The sequence below is a fragment of the Xiphophorus maculatus genome, chromosome 13, assembly GCF_002775205.1.
Source record: "Xiphophorus maculatus strain JP 163 A chromosome 13, X_maculatus-5.0-male, whole genome shotgun sequence".
Lineage (NCBI taxonomy): Eukaryota > Metazoa > Chordata > Actinopteri > Cyprinodontiformes > Poeciliidae > Xiphophorus > Xiphophorus maculatus.
Window position 1 is genome coordinate 24,207,786 of NC_036455.1, and position 26,127 is coordinate 24,233,912.

The 26,127-nt window shown below is 37.7% G+C and overlaps 1 protein-coding gene across 1 annotated transcript; it reads right to left on the reverse strand.

Annotated features, from left to right (window-relative positions):
* Positions 1 to 352: 352 nt before the first annotated feature.
* On the reverse strand, positions 353 to 23,176 carry triqk (triple QxxK/R motif containing). Its single transcript, XM_005797345.2, has 4 exons — positions 23,011 to 23,176; positions 19,986 to 20,060; positions 11,339 to 11,424; positions 353 to 2,400 (listed from the first exon to the last, which is right to left on the reverse strand). The coding sequence occupies exons 2-4, from the start codon at positions 20,044 to 20,046 to the stop codon at positions 2,293 to 2,295; spliced, it is 255 nt and encodes an 84-aa protein (XP_005797402.1). The 5' UTR covers positions 20,047 to 20,060; positions 23,011 to 23,176; the 3' UTR covers positions 353 to 2,292.
* Between the last annotated feature and the right edge of the window lie 2,951 nt (positions 23,177 to 26,127).

Below are 26,127 nucleotides of genomic sequence, written 5' to 3' on the forward strand. Positions count from 1 at the left end.
ATTATCTCAATTCACCTCTTTCTTTATTTTTGCATTAACTTTAAAGGCTTGTTATAATGACACCAACACGTAAGAACAACAAACATGTGAAATGAATAATAAAATATTATAGGAAATAAAGTACGTCATCTTAAGTTCAGACTGCTTGATGAACTTTCATTGAATTTAAATACAACTTTGCTTTAGTTACTGCAATGAAAGTAATACTTTTACCACAAACACCAGTCTGATCAGTGTGCTGATGCTCTCTGCGAGGTTTAAGCTGGAAAAGTTTAGGACCAAAGGTTTACATTTCAGGAGATGAAAAACGAGGTTTAGTTCACACAAAACCAATGATTTTATGAAACTGTGATTATAAGACAGTATTTCTTTTTATTTAACAGCAGATCAATTTACATTCCGCAGTAGAAAATTTGAGAAAATCCAAAGTTTTCACAACCCCCTTATAAAACAGTAATGTTCATGCACTCTTCTAACAGGCATAACAATAGTAGAAACCATTACACAAATATTAAACATATCATCTGAACCGATACAAAAAGCACAGAGAGACTTTCCATTATTCTGATGTCAGAGCTCTTGTAGCTGTAATGGTGAGCTTTTAGATAACACGTGTCATGTTTGAAGGTCTATTAGGCCCGGCTCTCCATTGTTACACATGTGAGTGAGTCACAGTGCAGGAGGAGGAGGGTCCCGATGTACCACAGCGTGATAAAAGCCCCCGGTTGAGGGTACGAGTGTGTTCTAATCATAATGGTTTCTTTGACATGTAGTCTATTTACAAGAGGTCGCAAGGTTGTGGGAGAAAACATAAGCCGAGAGCTGAAAAATCTGTCTCACATTTCACAAGGCATTTCAGCAGCAGAACACAATCAGACTCAGACTTTAAGACCTTCATTCAATTGGAAAGAAAAAAAAAGGCTAGGAATGAGAGGCTGCTTATGTATTTGGTATTGCCTTTTGTGTATTTTGCAAAAAATAATAAAGAAGCAAGCGAAATGTTTCACAGAAAAAGTAAAAAAGAGAAGAAAAAAACTTTTCCAAGAAAAACTGTCATCAGAAACCCTTGACTACTTACTTTCTTACTAACAAAACAGAGTAGGAGAACTTGGGCTTAAACAGCGGATAGAAGGTCACTCCGTACAGCTTGGAGTAAGGCTGCACAAAGAGAGAAGTGGTAGAAAAAAGTTCTGAACAACTTTCATATCTCTTAATACAAATAAAACGGGAAAAACAATTCTGGGTTCTCTGCTCCACTCTTTAAGCCTTTAATTTCTATTTAAATAAAAGAACCGGATTGCATTTGCAGCAGTTCTCCTGAACGCGCCTGTCTGTGTGCAGCAGGTGCACCGTTCTGTATTCTGCACACATGTTCAATCAGGACCGGGGCTTTGCGGATTCTAATCTCACACTTCGTGATCTCAAGATATCCACGAGGAAAGCTTTGTGCACTGGAATGTGAGGAAGGGGTTTGTCTGTAGCTGGTGCAGCAGCAGCAGCAGATTTACATTTTTCTATTAGCGGTGGAAAACAAAGGGACGTGACTGAGCGGGATATGACTGGAACGGCTCAGAGGTGTAAAAAGAAGCTCATTGTCTTTGCTGTATAAAGATTTAGCAGGGAAATTATTGCAGAAGAGACGCACCAATCAATCGGCATAGTGACTAGAAGTCCTCTCATTAGGTCTGTCGCTTGTTCAAATACTGAAAATTTGAATTTCTTTCGCAATTTATTCATTGAATGCATGATAATTTGAATAGATTTTTAAAATGTACATTTCTTGTACAAATCTACTGTGTAAAAACTTTACATTCAGTTGGTGAAACAAAACAAAGTTTTGAGTTTTAGTCCTTCAAAAAGCAGAAATTGGTCAGATTCAAAAAACCAAATCACACAGAAAAAAATTATTGGCCCAGAAAAAAACTAATCAATACATTTGTGTTCCAGAGTATAAGTACTTAAATTTCATTCAAATTCAAAAATACTTTTGAATTAAGAGGATGAGAACAAAGTGTTCAAGGCTAAACAGCAACTACGATTATAAAATTAACCAAACCCAAGAAACGGCAACGTTTGATGTGTTTACCCCCCACAGAGTCAGAGTCTCCTCACTGCATATAAAAGGTAGAATATGACTGTTTGCCATATTCAAACAGCCAAACCTGAGGGAAATTATATCTGGGTCTGAATGAGCGGTAACTAACAAATTTGCAAAGGAATCGTCTACTTCATATATTTGTCTTTGCCCATAAAAGGAAGAACCAAAAGCTTTAGTTTACTGTCCACAACTCGTTAATCCATGTCCAGATCCAGGTTGATCTCTGTGCTCAGGTTCAGGTAGAAGAAGGCGTAAACGCAGAGGACAAAGAACAAAATCGCTGCAACAACCAGGAATGCATCCTAAAGAGAAAAAGAAAAGGATTACATATTATTTATGCAATTTCTACATATTTTTTTTTTTAATTTAATTTCACAGCACCCAAGAAACAGTTTGTTTCACGTTGCCTTATAAGAGTAAAAATCCAATGTTTGAGCTGTTTTAAAAGCAATTATATTACAGAACAAAATCTGCAAAATAAGAACCAATAAAAAAGTGAAAATGAAAGTGACATTTCAATGAAGCAAAAGCAATACTAAATTGATTGGTCCCTTGATTCTCTGATGTCTTCTGAGGAGAAACAGCATGATTTCAGAAGAAAAACAACACTTGGGAGACTGCTGTCCGGAAGAACACGAGAGGTCCATCCACTATTTTTATTTGCAAAATCAGACAAACAGTACAAAGGACTCAGGGTGTTTAGATTATATAATTTACTTACAGGAACACACACTCATGCGGAATCTAGGCGCCTTTTGGCACGGATCTAAAGGGATTCTTTCACAATAATCACTTCTTTATTCTTTCCACCGCAGAGGAAAAACAGAAGCTATTGGGCTGACAGAAAGCCAAAGCAAAAGCAGATGTGTTTTTTCTTGTGTATACCTGTGTTCGCATGGAAATGGCTTTGCTTTCTTTTACGTAAAACAAGCCTCCACAGTGGGAGTTCTGTTTCTGATGGCTCCATCTGCGCATTAATGACACAAACACACCCAGCCGATTCACGGCAGGAAATCTTCGCGGTGAAACAGAAGCGAGTAGGTGACGGAGACTCATAATTAACAAAAATCCAAACACCCTTCATGAAAGACGAGCAATTGCGAAGCTATTTTCATGAGAAAAATGTGTACAATGATAATGGACTTTTACTAAAAGATTTAATGAATGTTTTCTTTACATAATAATTAAAAAGTTGTAGGAGATCTGTTTTAACAATGTCTTGCTTTAAAAATTAAAAAAATACGAGTAAATCTAACTAAAGCTGAAGCATGTGCAAATATTTTAGTCTTCAAGATGGGGAAGAGAAGAGAACATGCCATTCAGTTAGATCAACGTTTGTTGATCTTCATAAGCAACAACGAATCCACTGATCTAAACTTGCCTACATCAGGCGATAATTGCCCAGACAGAGCAACAATTAAGGAATTTAAAAGTTGTGACAAACAAAGCCAGGTCACAACCCAAGTTTATCCCATCACTACAGACAGTTGGGGAATGGAAAATTAGTTAAAAAGGAGGAAAAAAACTCTACAAAGGTCACTGTAAAAAACAAAAAAACCTGCAGCAAATAATGACATCTCACTCTCCATTACAATTATCAAATTCTATCTGCATAATGAACTGGTTGTTTCGATGAAATGTCGGGCCTCATGACACGGCGTGGGGCAGAAAACGCATATTATATAGTTCCTTAAATTAACTGCATCAGCAAAACATTTAACTTTCACCAAGACAGATTTTACACGCCACATGCACATCTTTTCTTTTTTTAATTCAAGCTGCACTTTCTGGAAAGTTCATAAAAATCTGAATTGAGTCCAGATGTTTGCTTTCAAAACACACTGTTGTGTTTTTACTCCGTTGCTGCAGCTCTCTGCCAGCGATCCACCCACAATTCAACACAGAACAGCTTCAGAAGGCAAATGCTAGTTTTTCTTCTTCTGAGGAAGAACCGCTGAAGATATCGAAACAATGTCCCACTAGAACAGGAATATCCTAAGAGCTTAGCTGTTCTTTAAACTGGTATGCAATCTAATCTAGGGCTTACAATTAAAACCTCTACGGAGAGATGGAAGAATTAGAGGTGCACGTGTTTTTGCCATACCTTGTCGATTCAGAATTTTTTTTCCAATAAGTATTATAAAAGAAATGTGCTGCAGGTTCTTTGATGCGAGGAATTTTAAATGCAGCGAAACATAAATCCCAAATCTCTCTCTGTTTTTATGGATTTCTATGACTGAGCCATTCATAGACAGGAAATGCAAAAAGATTTTTGATACATTAAATTGTTAGGTGGAAAAGGTTATTTTCCAGTATTCCACCTGCTGGTCACCAGTAATAGCAGATGAAGAAAACAGTGGTGGATCCATATTGAATACATCTGAATGTACCTGTAAAATTAAGCTTTGCAAAATAAATGATGCAGTCGCTGCATACGTTTTAAAATAATACAAATCTAATTCCACGAGTCATGAAATTCAGTGTCCAGGGCGCTGAACTCCACCTCTGATCTTCACAGTAAAACTTTTTTCCGACAAAAATGGCCTAATTTTTTTTCTAAAGATTTTCTATTGGTTAATTGTCAAACAAATTGAGGCTTTCCAACAAAGTGGTATTCAAGTTGAAAATGGGAATTTGGAGCGCTTGTTCATTATGTGCAGCTCAGACGATTACAATCTTCATCAGCTGGAGTTTCATTAGGGGCACTCAGAGTATTGAACAATGCCAGTAATTCTTTATCAAGAGAACTCATTAGCCGCAAACTTTCTAATCAGCACCAGAGAGCTTGGAGGGCTGTGAAAGGGTGCAGAGTGCAGCCTGATTAAAGGTTATTCAAAAAGAAACATTTAGTTTTCAGAAAAGGAATGTGACCCTGGGAAAGTCAAAGTTCTAACATGATTAAAGTCGCCGCATCTTTTTTTAAAAATCTTTTGACGCACTTGGTCAGTTTGTAGGCGGGTTATTGGTATGAAGTATGCCAAGGTTTTTAAATATTACTGTTTCTTAGCGTCTTCCATCTGATTCAAGTGAGATGAGACAGAACGTCCAGAAGTGACCAGAGTTTTTGAGGGATACGTGAAACATAGATTAAATCTGCCCTCTTTCCCCTCCCCAATTTGTTGCTGTGTACTGCTGGTCAGCTGGCTTTTGAGCCGTCTGTAATTATTTTTAGCCCCTAAAAAGTCACGGTATTAAAGGAGAGCCACTTGGGCAAAGTTTAGCATTTTTTTAAGTTTGCTTCACAGCAAGTCTGTTAAACACCTGACTGATGGCTGGTTAATACACATTTGTTATTTAAATGAAGCTATATGAAGGTAATAATAATACAAATGTAAAATATTCAGTCATAGGCAGATCTACTTGAAAGCTGCAATAAAATTTTGCAGGTGTATTTTCAGTGGGCTAAAATCATCAATAAATACCTGTAAATGTCCTAATATAAGGAGTTATATATATATATATATATATATATATACATACACACACACACATACTGTATATATGTGTTACATGTTAATGTAAATACAGTAAAAATCAGTTTTTTGTTGTTTTTTTTACTCAAGGTTATAATCTTGTTAGACTCTCTGGTGGTTCACAAGTTTCATAATCAAAAGTAAACAGAAATAGAAAAGCAAAACAAAACAAAAAAAACAACAAAACACCATGCAAATTCGACCCAACGGCCAAATTGCAGAGAGAAATGACAAATGAAAAACAAGAGAATGAAAGAGAAAACAACAAAGAGATAAGACTGAGCACAAATGAGAGGTGGCAGGGGGCTAATAATAATAACTCCTCTCTGACTAAGACGATGGGGGTTGACAATTAAAAAGCATCAGCTTCAACCCAGCTATCTGTGTACACGTTGCAGCGTCTTGTCATCAGCCGCATTGGTCTTCATTAGCCTTGGCCCGCATTTATCTCCAACCCAGCAGCCACCAAACAGCTTAAAGTCCTCTCTTAATTGGAAAACTTTTAAATTTCATGCACTTTAGCTTCATATATTACCCGCCGGGCTCCTGCCGCTTGATTTACTTTTCCATTTTGCCCGGGCCTCGGAGAAAAAGGAAAGGGTGATCAAATCGCGGAGCCTTGATTGTTTTCTGCTTTTCTCTTTTCTGTGCTGGCAGCTTTGAAAATATAATAAAGACAGAAGCTATTTGACAAAAATTTTAAAAAAAAAACATCAGAAAGAAAGCAGTTCGCTCCAGATACACGCATTTTACCAAATCTGCTGAAACAAAAGGAGACACAATATTCCCTCCCCTACTTCTTTATGAGAACAGCTGGTTACAGTAACTCGACTATGAAAACAAGCTGGAGGGGTTTCGCTGCAAACACTCAAGTTGTTCAAAGCACCTGCACTTGATTGAGATCATTGTTTTTGAGGAGAGCGGCCCACTGAGTCGAGGCCCGCAAACACTTGCATGTGCAGACCGCACACAAGTACACACACCCTCAGACACAAACTCGCAGCCTCTCTGCCCACATTTTGATGGAGACCACTGGATGGGGGCCTGAGCACATCATCATCTTCATCACAAGGCTCCCTCAGCTCCGGCGGCAGCTGCAGCAGAAAACTCGGTGTGCTGGAAGCGCAAGTGCCCGTCGCCCTGGCGACGAGCCACAGCTCAGCAGACGTCCTCTCATCTGGTCTGATTTTCATTCCCCTCCTGGGTTTGTTTGTGCGAGCCTGTGTGGGAATGTGTACATCAATCTAGATGCACCTACGTTTGTTTGTGTCTGCAAATGGATAGACACAGAAGCTGCTGGGGCATTTGTCCTGCAGTTACAAAGCACGGTTAAACTCCACGAGTTCAAGCAACACACTGACTATTTTAGAGTTTCTTTCCATGTGACCTAAATGTCTCGTTTATACACAAGCTCTGACTTTCTACATTTGATTTAACTCTGATTATTTTCTATCTTCACAAAAGAGGCAAAAACCAAATAAAGAACTGCAACTTAGTTTCCACACAACACAAATTCACAAATGGCAGATGGAGTATACCCAGAGTCATCATCTGTACTCTCCATCCTCTGCCAATCCTATGAGCAATTTCCCCCACCCAACTTTCTAGACTCGGCAGCTAAATAAGACTGCGGGAAAAGCTGTGCAGAAGTGAACAGAAGGTTGTTTGTGCCAATTAGACGAGGCAGGAGGCTTGTTTCCTGTGCTGCAGGAGAATGTTGCTGGAGCTACTCTGAAGGCTCTGCTTCTTCTCCAGGCAATCTGAAGGAGAGACCGTAAACTGATCTTCTTGCCAGTTTCTTCCTCACTGCTGTCAGATCCCAATGCAGAGAAGAGGACTTATATTTCAGCTACATGTTATTTTTGCAAAACCAACCAGAACGAGTGTCCTAGTGTCTTCATTAATTCTGCAGGTAGGTTGGTTACTTGAGCAGAAAACATAATAAATAGTTACTGTTCGTCAGGCACTTTCTTAGTTTGTCTGCCCTGCCTCCATCCTTCGTTTTGCCAACTTATCCAGACTGTCCTGTTACTAGGACAGCCCCGAGACAGGCTGTCCCGGCAGCTGCCAGATTCTCCATGCCTGCATGTCTGCTGGGCCTTCTGAGATACCATCTGCATTTGTTCTAGGCGTCTCATACAAAGAAGAAGAGAGGTACGGATAAAGGTGCATCTCAAAATATTAACCATCAAAAAGTTGCCATACTTTATGTTGGTTCTTTTATTCAAAAGATATTTTACACAGCAAATATTTCAAGTGTTTATGTCTATATTTATTCCACAGACTGACAGATTATACCTCATTAATTAAAGATACAGCAGTGTGACGCCCCTGCGGTGCTGTTGTATGTGTGTGCTGTATAGTGCAGGCTGCTTTTCCATTAGGCCCTTGATTGTGGGAGGTGCCTCCCAGACCTGGATGGTATATAAGGAGCGCCGTTCCATCAATCGGTGTGTGTGGCCGGCTGACAACAGAAGCAGACGAGATCCGGACTCAGAGGCAGCGCTGACACCTTGTGTTTTTAAATAAATGCCTCGCAAGAGGTTAAAAACCGTTGGGTTTGCCGTGTCCTCCCTACTTTTGTTGCGGCCATCCGAGCCGGGCCGTAACAAGCAGTCAATCCCATAAAAGCAAAAAGCAAAAAAAAAAAAAATGCAAACATTAAAAGGACTCTAGAGTGTCCCAACACTGAAAGTATTCCTGGTTCAACAAGACACACATCAGGCCCATATAGAGCTCTAAACCAATCAGAGACAGAATCACCGTCCCCCTCTTCACCCGTCATGAATGGTGGCTGCGCTCCAGTGTTCATGTACGTCGGTGTCCTGCAGTCAGCCAAAGGTGAGCAGGCTAGGCTACTTGGATAATCAGAGTAGTTGCAGTGCGGGTGAGGAGAGAAAATATAAAAAAGATGAGGCCTGAAAAAAATCTTAACCAATATTGCGACATGAAGCTATCAACCTCCCAGTTTCTGTTAAGCCCTAGTTCAGAGTTACCACCAGATAACAACATACATGATTGATTCTCACTGTAAAGAGTAATCTCAACAGATTTAAATATCACAATCCAAAGTGACACTTTTACCACACGTCTGGTTAAAAGGTGCAAATGGGGCATACAGTTAGTTCGTAGCCCTGATTAACCAAAATAATAATAAAAACATGACTTGAATAAACAAACAATAAAATCTAATTAGAATAAATTATGATTATAAATTATTAACCTAGATCTACTACTGATGGAGGAGGTAAAATGACCTTAACAATAGCTAGCAGGAATAGCTTCCAATAATATGCAGTCAAGACAGTGTGGTTGAATAAACCTGCTGCTGGCTCTTTGTCCAGCATGTCTTGAGATGATGAGTCGTTTTTGAGAGTTGTGAGCAGTTTTGTCAAGATTCACTCCAAAGCAACCATGAGCAATTGTTGCAATCCTTGTTTTTAGACACATTTTTGATCCAACGAAAACATCAAAAACCCAGACTAAAAAGAAAAACACTATTTTGCCTAAATGGTCCAAAATTTTAAATGAAAGTAAATTGTGGACTTAATTTGGAAATCAATGTCCCAGAGACTGAGAGAAGAGTCTAGAGGCACAGACTCTGCATCTCCTCAGGTCCAGTGTAAAGTTTCAATATTCGGTGATTATTCGGTTAAGCCATTTGGCTATTGAAGCAGATGATGAAGACAGATTGTCTCCAAGCTACACCACATGGATGCAGTAATTCAAGCAAATAAAGCCCTGGACAAGTACAGGTTGCATAAGCTGTACAGTACATGGACATAGCTTTCTGTAGGCCTGCATTATATCGTTTGAGTCCTTTGTAATCACATTTTTTGAAAAACTGAATATTCGGTTTTCATTAACTGTTAGTCATAAACATCACTTGAGGTATATGAAATAAATCTACTAATAATGTTTTGAATGATTTACTGAAATAAATGAACTTTCTAAAATATTTACTGAGGTACACCTGCAACATACGCCTGCACCCAAACCTAAAGTACAAACACCAATGGAAATTGATGCCGTTAGCCAGAGATGTAGAGGCCAGTGAAAGCTTTCTGAATTCATCGTAAGGCTGTGTGAAAGCACAAAAAAGGAAACACTTTTTCAACTTAACATCACGCTAAAAAGAACTTGATGGGAAAGCAAGCATGACCAAATATCCATTACATTTAGGCGGAATTTCAATCAAACTCTCGGCCAAGAGGTCCAAGTCAGTTTAATATCCTCATCCCGGAGGTATTTTTAATCCGACCTCCGAAAATTCCCCTCGTCTTGGGCACGAAAAACATAAATTATTCATGACTGATATCAATATTTCAAGATATGGACTAATCTAATTGGATTAAAGACGTGGTTAATGAGGCCCTGCATGTCTAAGAGATGCATATTTTAAAACCTGACCATTTCACCCAGTGTGTAATGCTGGATGTGATTTGCTCATTCTTTAAGCTCTTTGTGGCCCGCTGAGGCTAAATGAGGAAAAGAAGGGGCTGGCTTATTATGAGTGTAAACAGAACAACTTTTTAATTGGCTAAAGAAAAACAACTGGTGAAAGGGAGGCTGGGGTGTTTACGAATTGCTCATTTACATACACTCTGTGGATGCAGACATCAGGCCAAGGAGGAGAGTTGGAGTAGATCAAGTGCCAGGACACACCAGACTCGTGCGTTTTGAGATATAAAACACACTCACCACAAATTGTTTCTTCACTTAGATATGTGCTTATATCAGTCTCAGTGAGCCTTCAGGTTGGTGGCACAAATACAATGCCGTCACTATTAGCAGCACAATCTGGGGCGACTGGACTGGAAGGGCAGTTTTTCTCACTTGGAAAAAAGCGGCGGTAAAACACCCACATATCCATGAATGTTACACACAACCTGGGAGATTGATGGTTTCGTGTCAGCGCAGTGGTAATGACTTTTGGACTGCTCAGACCTTAACTTTTCCATATTTTCTCCTCATTTGAGCTGCATCTACTCTGTATATCAGACTAGCCTGACCGATTTGACTGCAACACACGACACAGACATGCAGATGAACAGCTGGACCAAATTGGTCGCACTCTGGAGCCCTGAACTGAGGTTACTGTGTGCTGCTTAGCGAAACAATTGCACGACATAATGTAACTGGTGTCCCATGGCAGCCTAGATAATAATCAGCATGTTTTGTTTTAATTTGCGAAAAAACTGCAGATATTTTAAAATACTTTTTATCTTTATTTTGTTGTAACAATAACAAATATCATGATAAATTTTAAGGGTGATTCATATGTCTCCACCTCCCCAGAGTCCCACAGCCTTTAAAATAGCTTTGTATTGTCTTTCAGACTGTTGTACATGAAAAAATAGAATATTGTGGCACTTCCCTACTATTAGAGAAACGTTTTGCATTCTTGTATACACAATACTACAGCTGCATTTTTCATACCATGTAGAACATTGCAATTTTGTTTGAAGCCTACAATTCTTCTGTGGGTGTGGGGTCACATCACATAATTACAGGTGAATCTGGTACATATCATTTCCTTCCCAAAAGGCTTAGAGTGAGTTCCTGAGCCAGTACAGTAAAGAGTCTGGAATATTACAGATGAGCCAGAGAGGCACACGCTCAATCAGACAGTTAGACAGACAAATAGAAAATAAAGGTAGGCAGGAAGACAAGAGGAATTCCAGATAGACTGAGACAAACAGGCAGACTGGAGTGTTTTATACACTCAAATTACACTGGAGGAGACAATGAGGTTATGTAATCTTACCCTAAATCCGGAGGAGCTTTTCTTTGCTTCAGCTTTCAATCGTGTCGCCTTTAAGACAGATTTTGTCTTTTTGTAATCCTGCTTGCCTAAAATTTAGAGAACACGGGAAAAAAACAGATCAGTGAGTGAAAGTGTGATAAAAATAAGACGGGTCTATGAGGCGGCACATTCCCGCCAGCATCAGTATGTGTAATGTAGGAACCCACTAGATATGGAAAATTTCCAATGAATTGCCTAAAATTTTGGGTCTAGTTTAAACAAGCTTTTGCTCCAAAGCATAAAAGATAAATGTAAACCTTTTGTAACTTAAACGCAACAGTCGTGAGTTAAATTTTAATACATAAAAAAATATTTAACCAATAATAGCCCATAAAAAAAAAAGGCCTACATAGTGGAACAGTGATTGGCATTGCAGCAACCCGAGTTTGAATCCTGACCTGGGCTCTCTCTAGATAGAGTTTGCGTGTTCTTGTGAATGCATGAGTTCTCTCCAGGTACTCTGGCTTCCTCCCACAGTCAATTTAATACGACCATGTTTGTCGTATTAATTAGTCTCTCTACATTGACTTTACGTATGAGTGTTTCCAAGGTTGTTTGTCCCGTGTTGCCCTGTGATGGACTGACGTGCTGTACCAGACGTTCTCCACACTCATATTTTCATGTCTATAACTCAGTGTCTGTCAAATAGAACAATCTTTCTAATCTGAATCACCCACCTATGTTTACTTGACATCCTTTTGGGATCGACTCCCACAAGTGATATTTATAGGCAAACTTGCCAACTGGCAAAGCAAGTGCAAATATGATTAATATGAGGCAAAGCCTTGGTAACATCACACAACAGGAAACAAAACTTTGCTAACGACATATTGAAAGCCAACAACTTACTGAACGGTGAGTGGTTGTAGTTGCAAAGGAGAGTCGTTTGGTGTTTTAAATTTTGTCAATGACTGCTAAAAATTTGAGTAACACAAAATTAGTGTAGACGCTTATTTCAGTTCAGGTTCTCACATAAATTAAATCATCATGTCTTTTGTTAAGGCCAGTCTTGCAAAGCACTGTCCATGTCCTGTCAATGTAACCTCTGTCTGGTAAAATAAGTGAAAAATAAAATAAGACACCCTAGAATTGTGGCCTCCACTTTAGTATGTACGGTGCAGAAACGCAGTAATGATGGATAGCTTATGAACAATTTACATGTTCAAAAATAATCTGCTGTGTCTAAGCATGGTGTTTTACTTGTGCAGCTCCATTACCATCTTGTATAATTCATTTATTCTTACATCTAAGAATCAACTGATCACCTGGGTATCAAAATACAATGCTCTTAAGACCAACAAGTAGTCCAATAATCATTAGTCAAATTAATCAGAAAATAGGACAAGCCATGAGCTTCATTCTCAGATTCAAGCGTTCTTTATGCCACGGTGAGTGGATACATCACCAGTGCAGACGGTACTGTATAGTATGGAATTAAGTAAGACTTTTACTGGGTTGTTGTTGGAATATCTGAGTTGCTTCAAATGTATGGCTGTGAGGCACATGCATGGCGTAATGTGAGCACTGTGCTTATGCAGTTAAATATGTCAACATGCCCACAAAATGGAAGCCTGCTTTATCTGCTGATCAAATTGTCTGGGCTACAAAGTCAATGCATATAAACACTGGAGCACCATTTTCCTTTGACATTGTGTCGTTAAATGCCACTGAAATGAAAAGCAGATTTGCATTAGTATTTTGTAATCACACAATTCATAAAGGTAGTGGTTCCATTTAAGCTCATATACAAAACGGAAACAAACTTTGATATGATACCTGAAACCAAATATAGTGTATAACAGAATAAACTTAACTTTGACAGATGGGTTGAAGTGATGGTTAAAATCCATTACAAGAAGGAGTTCTGATTGGTCAGGGCTTATTATCAACATCACTTTTTGGGAAAACAATCTTAAATCAATTATTTCAGAGTAAAGTTTAGAGTGTGTTTCACTTCCATAACAATAAATACAAACAGCTTAGCACTCTACTTATCTCTAAAGCTTCAATAGAAATAACAGTATTTTAGTATGAAGTAGGAAAACATTCTTTGTAATGTCACATGAGGACTCCTGCATGTGACATGCAGAGAACTTCAATCAACAGTCAAATTTCATTTAGGATGGAAGCATAATCCAGGAGTCTACTGTGGGAGAAAGTGTTTGGGGAAAATATCCTTTTTTCTTTTCACCAATAAAAAGGTGGGAAAATAAATAGAAATTTGCATATGATTCTAAAAGCAAGTTTTCTCTCTCGTATATGGACAGTAAACAGACGTGACCATGAGCTGTGTGTTAAGGCTCAATCTCACAAGACATTTTTTTTGGTTTATATTCATCATTCTCCCCTAAAACTTTTTCTGACATTTCAAATTCATTCCGCCTTCCTTTCTCTCTCCATTCCTTCAGGTGCAGCACCCTTCCTTCGCCTCCCGCTGACTCTGTGTGGGACTAATAAAAATGGGGAGCATGCTGCCAGAAGCAGACAGTGAGCAAGTGGGAATTCATTAGGGGGCACTGGATGTCTCCTTCACTTGACAGAAAATGGAAAGGGGAAATTTGGTTGGAGAGAATTGCCCTCACCTCGCTATTCACACAAATGGTACGACGCTTTGCAGACAGCAAACAACTGAATGTAAAATCGCATCAGAAAGCAACATCAAATCAGTAGAGACTGAGAGACTGTAAAAAAGTCAGCCAAATCAACTCATCTTCATCTGTTGCTGACGAAGAGCAGTAAATCCTAGAATTATTGAAGGTATGAAGCATCATAACCATTTCCACTGTTTTTTTAAAGTAAGCAAGCCAATTATAAATGCTCCTTATTCCAACAAAATGTTTTCTATTTAAAAATAGAATGGAGTCCCATATATGAATAATGATGTGTCATTATTGGACACTGGACCCAGTTTGTTTTCTTGATTTTAAAAGTTGTAAAAACAACAGTATATATCCTTTAACATGTTGTGTATAGTTTGTATTTGCAGATCTACCAATATGGGTTTGTTTAGACAGATTTAATATATATAAACTGAATATATATATATATATATATATATATATATATATATACACAATATTTTAATTCTAATTACTTTGATTATGTTTTGTCAACTTGCTAGATCACTCAAAATGTGGAACAAGAAAAATAAACCTGGCATACTTTTTTATAATTTTATTTTCCTCTCTGGTTATTTATTACTCCAAAAAGTCAATCCATTTAACAATTTTATGTCCGTTTTTTAGTTTTGGCACAAGCCAGTTCTTGGCTCTGTATTATGTAAAAAAAATAATAACCCACAAGAATCATATGGTTCCTATTCACTAATAAAATGAAGCAGATGTTTCAAGCAGGTTTTATGCTCCTTTGCAAGACAACTGGACTAGCAGATGTGGCAAATGAGGATTTAAATGTTGCAGATTTGTGCCACATCTACAGTAAGTAGGACGGGTTTCAAACCTGCAATTGCTTTGGTGGTGTAGAGCAGAAAAAGGGAGAAGGGTGCATCCATGCAAATATACCCAAAACTGGCAATAGTTGCTAGGCGACCAAAAAGTTACCCGAAAAGTGCAGAGTTTTTCAGTTGAAGACGTGAATGCAGAAAGTATCTGTCAAGCTGTCATGCGCGAGCCCTGGCATTACTTTTACAGATGAGGAGGAGGAGGAGAAAAAGGAGGGGAAGGAAGAGACAACCAGCAGCTGAAAGGGTTTGGGTTTATAAGATCCTCGGAGTCAGGGAAGTTGAGGCTCATGCAGAAGCTGCACTTATTCAGTGACTGGTTCAACAACTCCTTCACACATAGCAGGGAGGCAAGGTGACAACCTGTTGAGGAGAGGTGCAGTAAAAAAATAAAAATAAAAATATGGAACTAGGGAGTGATCTGTGTGGGAAGCTCTCTGATTGGAGTCTAATCAGTTAAATAAACATTTTGCTGCTGCTGCTTCATGTGGATGGATCTCACCAGACTTGCTCATCTTTTTTTTATTATTTTATCTACAGTTAAAGTTATCTCTGCTTATGTGAACCACAGCTGTGTTAATGTCTTGGTCTTCTAGTGTCTGGATTAGCTATGACACATGTTAACGCCAGGTCTGAAAAGACCATCAAAGTCTAAGACCAAACCAGTTCATGGTAGGTTTTGAAGTTGATGGGTTCAAGTCGAGGTGTAGAACCAGCACCTGGCTCAAATGGAGTATGTCCGTACCTGCCACTGAAGTAATCTCTAATTAAATGTCAAAGGAAGAGTAGGAGGATAAAAGTGGCTTGGCCTGCCAATCCACTTAGTGTTTCGTGTTTTTTCCCCCCCGCTGGCTTGACATTGCATTTAAATGGTGTCTGATGAGAGTGTGGAGAAATTAGTTTTTATCTTGATCCATTCCTCTGCTTAGCATAATGAGACAGGTAGGGGGTATTAGCTAAAATTAATCACATTTGATTGAGCACTCGGGGGAAGGAGTAGGAAGGGGTGTGTGACTTGCATATCATACAAATTTGCTATTTAACTGAAACCAGAACAGGAGTAGACATCACAGAACATCACAGTTTGTTTGAATGATAAAGAAATGAGATCACTACTGTTGCAGCCCTACTTGACATGTTCATTTTCTCTGACTGGGCGAAGGCTCATCCAGTCATATTCAGAAGAATACGGGTCATTTGCAAACGGGCCCAGGCAATTGAAAATTAGCTGAGGGGTTTCAGATCAGTCTGCATTTCCCAATAAGTCTGGCTGTGCTCCATAACCCAGAACAATTATGTATTTTTGTAACAAAATTCTGATTAGGACATAGCTTTATTATTAATTATAGATTCCCTTAATCTGGAGTAGTAGATTAGAAGTAGTGCTGTGACTGGCTTGATTGCTAGTTGCTTATTTGTGTTGGTTCATCTGCAGAAAATACATTAAAACTAAAGTTAACTCTTAATTTGATTAATTGGCTCTCGCCGATTCTTTTTACAATCTTGAGCTGGAATAAAAAAAATTTTCATTTCAGCTCAAGATTGATTAAAAAGACAGCAGGGAAAAGATCTACAGTCTTTATAAATACTGATCCTGAGAAATGTTTACAACTCTTCTCATGTAACAGAGATGAGATGAAAAAGGAAAGTATTGATTCTTTCAAATGAATTCTAATTGACCACTTATCTTATGGATAATGATAAAATTTAATCTAACTGAATGTCACTACAATGCAGTAATGAGAGGAGTTATGTCTAACATACACAGCTTATACATATATATTACATTTTTTTCCAAGTGTATGAAATAATAGATTAAAGTTTTTGACAGGTTAAAGTCTGACTGTTAACATACCGTACATGCAACAAGCAAATAGCCACACAGTAGAGATTTATCACCAAGCCAACACTGGAGGACAACATGTTCACTTTGATCAACTTCTCTTTATGGGCCTGAAATATAGGCATCCATCTGTGTGGACAACTTCCAGAAGTTTTCAGCAGGCAGCAGCAATTACCGAATGGACTGAGTAAACGCTCGCAGTTCCACATAAATACACATCCCACCCAGAAGCCAGTCCATTATAACAAGGTTAATAATGGTATTTAGGAGGAAAGTGTCAACAGTAGCCTTTGAATGGCCATCAGATATGGCAAAAGCACTCCAGGCGAGATGATGGTGCAGCTCAACAATCACTAGAGTACTGATAAATCAATAAGCCATATTTTACCATTTCAAAATACTACGTGCTGCCAATTCCATCTCTTGGATAAATTTGTGCTATCGTACAAGATAGCAATTTTCCACATTGACTACATATTTTTTGTTTGTTTTGAAGCCTTCTTGTTAAACAGTGGTATAATAGGATATTTATTCCTAAAAAAGGGACAAAACTTTAATGTGCCACGAAAAACCACACACAAAACACAACAAAAAAAGGAAGGAAAGAAAATATTATTTTCTTCACTTCTTCTTGAATGTGACTGCAGGAGCTGAGCTTGTTATGTTTGTTGAACCTGAACGATTTAGCATAATGGCAAATGGTTAGGGAATATTAGGAGACTAAATTGTCTTATTCATCTGTCACTACATGAAAACACAACAGAGCCTGCAGAGTGAAAAAAGAATGGACATTTCTCAACAGGCCGTCGCAAGACGCAGGAAAACAAATATTTTAGTCTGAATACAAAGTCTTTTTTTTCGCAACAATAGGAAAGAAAATCATAGACTGGCAATAAAATAGTTTTAAAAAAAACTAAATCAATTGCAAAACAAGCCACTAAAAATTATTTTGGTTAATAAAGATGAATACCTCAGCGATTCTTGTTAACACAAAAGAAACACCAGGAACAACAGAATAATCTGAGGATGTGAATCAGAAGGGCCAAAACGCAATCATCCGCTGAGGGGAAGTGTGTCAGAACAATACAATAAATGGTGCAGCAAAGACGTAGCTGAAAACATCTTCTTGAAAATGTACGTCTCTTGGGAAGGTTTACCTTTAAAGGCACTTAAATAAGTTGGATGCATGTGGTATGTATGATTCTTCTGTTCTGTTGAACAGTCATAAAAAATGGAAAGACAGCAAGGAGGAGATCTACAGTCAGAAAACAGAATATTATACTGTTGCCTGGACACATGACGGGGTGCGGCAGTACATGTATGAACCAAAACAATGGCAAAATAGACTTGATTAAACAGCTGACATCTGGGATTAAAAAGAAAAAATTCAAGCTGAAGCAGAACTGTACTTTACAACATGACAATGGCATAAAACATCCCAGTAGATCCACCAACGACTGGCTGAAAATTAAGGAATATAATGTCGTGTACAAACTCAAAATCAAAATCTTGTTATGATAAAAATTCTTGGCTTTAGGTTCTAGAAACGCCTCAGCACAGCTAAGAACTGCACAAGACTGTATATGGTGGGAAAATATCTCTAATCAAAATATCTTAAAATATATTTCCAGTAAGTAGATTCCACTAATCCCCACTTTCCAATCAGAAGATCGTTGTATTGCTGCAACTCCAATGTATTCTTTCACTTTTTTATACCAGCATGTAAACTGTCTGCTCTGCATCATTAATTCCTGCTCACCATGCACAGATACAGTGGCTGTTGCCTAGTGATCGCAGATGCTGATCAAAACCAACCATGGATGTCTCTTCATTAAATAGGGGGAACAAAGAAATCATCAACTCACGTAATGAGATAATTAAATTGTATTTTTAGTAAAGTGAAAAGAAAAATGAAGGCACATATTAAAAACAGTTTTCAAGGTTTATTTTATAAGTTAATGCATATTCTCATAATTATCCAGCCTAGAGAGAAAAAAAAACAGCACAAAGGATTTGACATGAGCCATTGGTATATAAGTACTTCATTCAAATCTTTCGCCTAATTTCAGTCAGGATTTATTTTGTTAGTTAAGAGACGATGAACCTCTGTGACAGACTGATGACTTGTCCAGGTTCTACCTCTAACCCAATGACTACCACAGACACCAGCCCCTGTCAGAACCCTAAGGAAAACCAGATATAAACTATGGATGGATGATAAGCACAAGTACTATCAAATTAAAGCAGCATTAAACATGAACAAAAGAGCAGCACACACAATATCATAAAGGTCGTGATTTAAGCACAGTAACATCCTTCAACAGAGAACTGTGTCCAGGGCGTAATAGTTTCAGTGAATCATACAGGCCTTTGTGAAAGTATTTATCCAATCACAGATTTTGTTATTCTTTTTTAACACAACTGAATATTTAAGATCACTACCAGAAACTCTTCCTCTGAAATACATTAAGCTTTTGGAGAGACCAGAGTAATTACTTAAATCCAGGTTGCATGACCTTAAAGAGGCCATTCAAGCTAAAACAAAAAAATAAAATAAATAAATAAATAAACTTCAGATATTCTGAGATTACACCAATTCTGAACTAAAATTACTCTTCAGTAAAACACTTACAGCCAGTGATTACAAACGATTGATGGCTGTTCTTGCTGGCAATGGCAGCAAAATCCGACATCAGGTTTGGGGGTTTATCACTTTTTCCACTTACAGTTGGTTTGGATGGCTTTTTTGTGAGTATTTAATGAAATAATAGATTGGAAACTCCATTTTATATTTGTGAAAATTATCTTTGTTTAATACTTTAAAAAATCTGATGATCTGAAACTTACATGCGACAAAAAAGTGAAAACAAAAAAAAATAACTGAGAGGGCAAATATGTTTTCGACTCACATTATGTGGAAGTAACACACAACGGAAAACAAAAAATATGTTTTGGGACTCTGGAAATATGAAACTTCATTGCACAAACCCCAAACAGGATAAGATATAAGAAACCAAAAGGACTTTGGGATAATTGTGGAATCTTTCCTCAAAGCATTTTATTAAAACTAAATTGTAGTTAGTTATGAATGATTAAAACACAACAGTGTAGAGTAAAACAACAAGTAAAAGATCAACTTTGTGAGTCAGATGAGCATCAAGAACTCATTTTCAAAACTTGGTCTTTTGATTATTATTTAACCTTGCTATAATTATTTTATATCTTCTAAAATTAATTAAACAATTCCTTTAAATCTCTGCTACAATGGTACTGATTATGTTATGGGAATCCATCTGGAAACTCACCAATCTGCTTTCTGTATTGATCAACTGGTAACTTGGTGGCACCGGCATCCTTCTTGCCCATCCTTCCTCCACTGTCTGAGAGGAGATAAAAAGGAAAAAAAAGAACATTTTACAGCTGCTTTCACTGCTCACACCTAAGCATTTAGCTTAATCAAATTTAGCTCCTTTATCCATTTTCTGCTGCGGTAAGATATAACTCGCAAAATCTGCCGAAAAGCTTCAAGTAATTGCACAATCGTATACGGAGACAGAGTAAGTCAGTTTTGATAAGCCAGATGGTTTATCTTTTCGCATACATCTGGCGCACATAATTAAATTAATTCTCACCACCTTCCATGTGCGCTCGGTTCGCAGTGTGAGCTTCCCATCAGTCTCATTTAGCATAGCGCCGTTTCTCTTCACACCATGAGTTCTCTTTGATTACTCTGACAGCTCAGAGGTAAAATATATAAAGAGAAAGAGCTAAGAATAATACAGACGGTATCCTGCTGGTGACTACATTTGTTTTAAGAAATAATAAACACCTCCCTGTAGTTTATGAATTGTTGTCAAACCATATGTTTGTAATGTTTTAATAGCGTTTTTTTTTTTTTTCCCACTGTTAAAACTTAAAATGCCCTAAAAATAACATTCATATCCCTTGACTTTTTCACATTTTACCACATGACAACCTTCCATATATTGGGATATTATTTCATAGACCAATTCACTGTAGAAGATAACTGTAAGGACAGGGGAATGACACATGGCTTTTGACATTTGCCACAATAAAAATCTGTAATTAGCCATCTTTTCTCCGATACTCCCAAATAAAATCCAGCATAACAGATTGCCCTCAGGAGTCACATAATTATTAAACAGTGTGTGTTTTTTAATAACTTCAGCTGTTCTATGGAGGCCTCAGAAGTTTGTTAGAGAACATTAGTTAACAAACAGCTATATGATGACCAAGGAACACAATAGAAAAGATCAGGAATAAAGTTAGAGAAGCCTAAAACAGGATTACATTGCAAAACAATATTCCAATTTTTCAATATCCCATAGGTTGCTATGCAAAAGTAAAAAACACAAATGTACCAAGAAATTGCCGTCTACCTAAACTGACTGGCCAGAAGAAAAAAGGTGCAAAGATCCACAGTTGGTGACAGGATAATCATTTGTCATGCACTACACAAATAAGGGAACTGTTGAAGTGTGACAAGCTATAACAAGTACAGTATGGAGTTTGTCACATTGTAAAGTAGGCATCAAATCAAACGCCTGGGATAAGGGTCAATCCTAAATAGCCAACAGTTATTTAGGTAACTATTTAGATACACAATATGTGTGGAAAACTAGCACAGCTCTTCTTTGTGAACACACAATCTTCATACAGGCTGTATCATTCTGTGGGGATGATTTCTTCAACAGGGACCAAGAAACTGGTGAGTATTGATGAGCTAAATATAACTCCATCCATCCATAGCTAAATAGAACTAAACAGCTACAAATGAAAGAAAAATTGATTGTATTAAAAAGAGAGAGGAAAATGTGTACATGCAGGTACATGGAGAGAATAGAGAAAAACAACAATCCGCATCCAAAAGGAACAGAAGCAGCGGGACAGTCTGGAGAAGCAGCTGGGGAATAGGAAGAGAGAGAACCCGAATTAGCATGTTCAAGTAGCGTGGCTGGCTGTTGCTCCCGACTGATACCTTCTCATGGGAGACCGCTGCTGCTGCCACCTGAATTTTACCTCCTGCTAACAGCATTGTTCACAAACGCATTTCTAACCCGATTGGGCCAGCAAGAGAAGAAGGATAGATGTGCAGCTATTGTTCTGAGGCTGTCGGAAACCAGAGTCAGCAAGTTAAAGGAAGCAGGAGAGAGAGAGAATACATTTAAAAATCTTAATATTTATAGTTAGAAAGAGTGAAAGTACTGAGCTGCTTTACTGAGTTGCAACACCACAAGATTACACCTGCACTTAAAAAAAAATAGTAATAATTTGAAGCATTTATCTTTGTGTGCAGTCTTACTTCCTCAGATTTTAGGGATGTCCCAATCAGGTTTTTGAGTGTCCCGATTCAATACTTCAAAATTACATTTGAAAAATGAAGAAAAGCAAAGAAACAGATCCAGAATGTCCCTAATCTTTTACGTTATCCACCTTATTTATCCTGTCAAATCTAACCCAAAAAAGTGATCAAGCATTACAGAGCTTCTGAATCTTTGGTGGGATTAGTTAAAAATAAAAAATAAAGTGTGTTGAAAATAAAGCTAATATTAGATGTCCTTTTTAGTCCAATTTATTTCTACATCTACTTCTCTGCATGTGCCTGTTTTCACCAAGTTGTAATCTTCATGCATCCAAAACCAACACGTTTATGTCATGTTGGTCCCCTGCAGCGGTCATTTACCTAGCCAAGTAACCAATCAGTGATCTTACTGCCAGATCAAACATTCTGTACCTGGGCCTTTTCAGAACTAGAATAGTAATATTTGCTTATAATTTTGCCCAAAAAAATGAAGCAGGATTTCTGCTATTTGAAGGGAAAGTGTGTGTGCACATCTGCACATCCCTTAAACCAAAGTCTCTGGCTGACTAACTTGTGACAATCAAAGAGCTCTCACAAGAAACCTGATAATGAAAAACTGCAGTATAGCAAACATAAAGTCCAGGAGTCAAATTTAAATGAGAATATGCGGAACCAAAGGCGCTCAACATAAACTGAGTGGGTCCTTTTTTGTTTGACTAAATGCAGTAAATAGAGTTATGGAGTCTAGCAAATAACAGCTCTTAAATAAAAAGAAGAAGTTATAAAGATGTATCTATTAAGTGGGTGAATTAGTTTTAGAAGTAAAGAATTGCACTTTCAATAATATTTCTGTGAACTATAGCTAAGAAGATGTTTCTTTTATTAGCATGTGCACAACATACGAGTATTTATACTAGCTAGAGAGTAAATGTGCAAATAACACAACTTTGCAAAAACACATTTTAGCTGCAGCAGCCTCTATTCACTGCATCATCGTGCATACTTACAGTTATCCTTTTTGTCGAAAAAACGAGTTATTTAGGCGCAGTTCCTCAGCATTTACCTCCCCTAGTTGACGTACGTGAGGAAGCAGAGCGGTTGAAATGTCTGTTTTTTTGTTCTTCGATCCAAATTTCTCCAGAACGCCAACACACCACTACTTCCTGAAACAATTCCTGCTTTGCGTGACGGACATCATTTTGTCCAATCAGAGGCGAGATCTCTTGACTTTGACCAATCACGTGAAGCCGGGTGGGAGAGTGGAGGAGCAGAGACTTGTACTTGTTATTCTAACTTATTCCAACACAGAGGATGTTCAAAAACATCAGGATTTTTTCGCTCCTCTGTGGATCCGAACCACATTCAGATTGCTGTTCTTTGACACACACCGTCTCTCTACTTTAAAACAACCCATCAAAACTTAAAACGTCTCTGTTGTACACACAACAATAACACAAGAAGGTAGCAATCTTAAAGTATCATTTTACATTTCTTTTCATTTATTTATGTATTTCAAAGGTTTAAAAAACAAACAAGAGAACAAGCAATCAGTGGGACAGAGAAAAACGCGTGCATACATAACCAAGAACAAAATTATTTGTTTACCACTACTTTTCTGTTTGAAAAGGAGTAGGAAGAAGTGACACTTATTTAATCCTACCCCCTGGCCTAAACCTCATGGGGCTCAAAGTGAAATTTGGTTTTGGAGCCGTCTATTTCTGTTAATAATCTGGATTGCTGCAATCGACAGTCAGACGATTAGTTAATTCACACACCCACTATAAACTTATTGCACCTCTCCTAGTGCTCAATTTAATGACATATATCACATACTGACTCAACAATTGTCAAAATTTGTAAATAAATAAGAAAAATATGCTGACAGTGGCAATAATCCATAGTTACTGATTTTCCTTGTAAGTCCTGAAGCAGGAAAGCAGCCCAAACCGTCACGCTGCCACCCTGTCAGTAAGATGTTCCTTTTCTAAAATGCTGTGTTAGATTGATGGCAAGAATAATAGGATGTGCACCTCCCAAAAGTTCCATCGATTGGTCAGAAACAATCAATCAGAGCCAGGAGGAGGGTTTTAGTACTGTCAATCACCCTTGTGTATGTACTGTGCTCACCTCCCTTGCTAAACCTGGTGCTTGGGTTTAGGGCAGTCTTACTGCCGGCCGCCATGTTTTTGAGTTAAAATAATGTTTAATGTTGACAGGAAATTTGAACATATTACTTGATAATTGTGCATTTTTGGAAGACTGGAAGATTAATACCTAAACACCAACTATTAAGTCATAAAAAGGCAATAATTTAAAAAAAAAAAACCAAGATAAATTAACAATGCTAAGCCTGGTGGGGCACAAGTAAAGCCTGGTGGGCCGCCAGGCTTATAATACACTGAGAAAAACCCTGGTATTATTACTGTACTGTTTTAAGATAAATATTTTTCAAATAAAGTGTATTGTTACAACTAATTGTGGATCCCTTCAAGTGAAATGCATGACCATATATTATGGAAAAATGTTAACATGATAGTGACCCAAAATATGAAATTAAATATAGCAATGATTGACTGAGAAGTACTGCACTGAAGTACTGAAATAACTATAATTGGGTAGGTTGTTCTAATCTTCTTATCTTTTATTGATATATTTTTTAAACTTTTAATGAGTTCAAGGTTTATTTTTCTTGTGTAAGTGTAAATAAATAAAATTATGAAAATAGATATGAGAGTTAGACAAGAATTACAGAATTAGATTTGACACCAGAATGTGACTGTTTAATGTGGTTTTGTAACTATTTCAGGTGACTGTAAATTCCTGACAAGGCATCCGACAGGTTACATATCCAAGGTTTGCAAAAATGTAATGAAACTCACCAAAATGATTGTATGAAAGAGGAATGTCAGCATTTTCATAAAGGTTAAGGTTTCCTATAACTCACATTACATCAGTTAAATAGTTACTCTATTTGATCACTACCAATGACCTGCTGGTGGACTGAACAATGACAATTAAAGTAAGCCAATTCACAATGCTCATTTCACTTCCATCAGTCTCTTCTTTTTTTACTTTCTCTTTATTTACAGTATAGAAATTTATTTCCTCTCTAATTGCATCCAGTCTTGCTGCTGCCTGGGGCTTTGTGCAGATTATGGCTCGGCTTACTGCCGCTTGTAACTTATTGAAGTTTAAAGCGATTTTCTGGTCTCCCATGGGCATGCCATTTGCATGCAGCTCAGCAGCAACTAATAGATGTAATCTGCCTATAATGTGCTTGTATTATGACTTACTTTACACGGGAGCTGCCATTTGCTGGGACCACTTTAACACTGTCCTTTCATGGAGGAATACGTTGAGAAAAAAGTTGTTGGTGATATTTTTGCTCACAGAAAGGCTGTCAGGGGAAAAGGGAAACTGCCACACATGTCCACACAGTGGTATTTTTTAAAGTTAGACAGGGAAATAACTTGAAAACCTTGACTTTTGCTGTTCACAACATATACTGTAAACGTACACAGGCATACAAGCACGCAGAAAGGAGCCTGCTCTGACAGTTAAGTTAGAACTGTTAACAAATAGCCTCAATAAGAAGTCGGAGAGTATTGTCTTAATATGGCCATCAAAAGCAGCGTGAGGGCAGTTAATGCAGAGCTCAAATGTTCTCTTGTTGTACTAAATGTGTGTGATTAATTTCTCCCGTTGAGTGAAACAAACCAACATGCTGTGCCTGTCAGTCTGATAGATATGTAAAGCATTAGCATCAACTGCTACTGAGAGTGAAAACTAGGCACGATAGATTTGCCTGTCGAACAGCTTTTCTGCTGTACAGCTTGCATGAGACATGCAGAAGACACTGGAAGCGATAGCAACAAGATGAGCTCTCACTGTGAGGTGGAATTTTTTACTAATTGGACAATAGAAGAGAGTTTCAGCTTTCAATTTGTTCTGAAAGTCAAAGTTAGTTGTTTACCACTGACTTATTGTTGAGAGCATTATAAAAATATGAAAGCTTCCCCCCACCCCACTTTACAACCAAGTACTAAAATGTATTGAAGTTTTTATAGACAAACACAAAAAAGCGTATGCAACTTTAATTGACAGTATCATTATCGCAAATATTG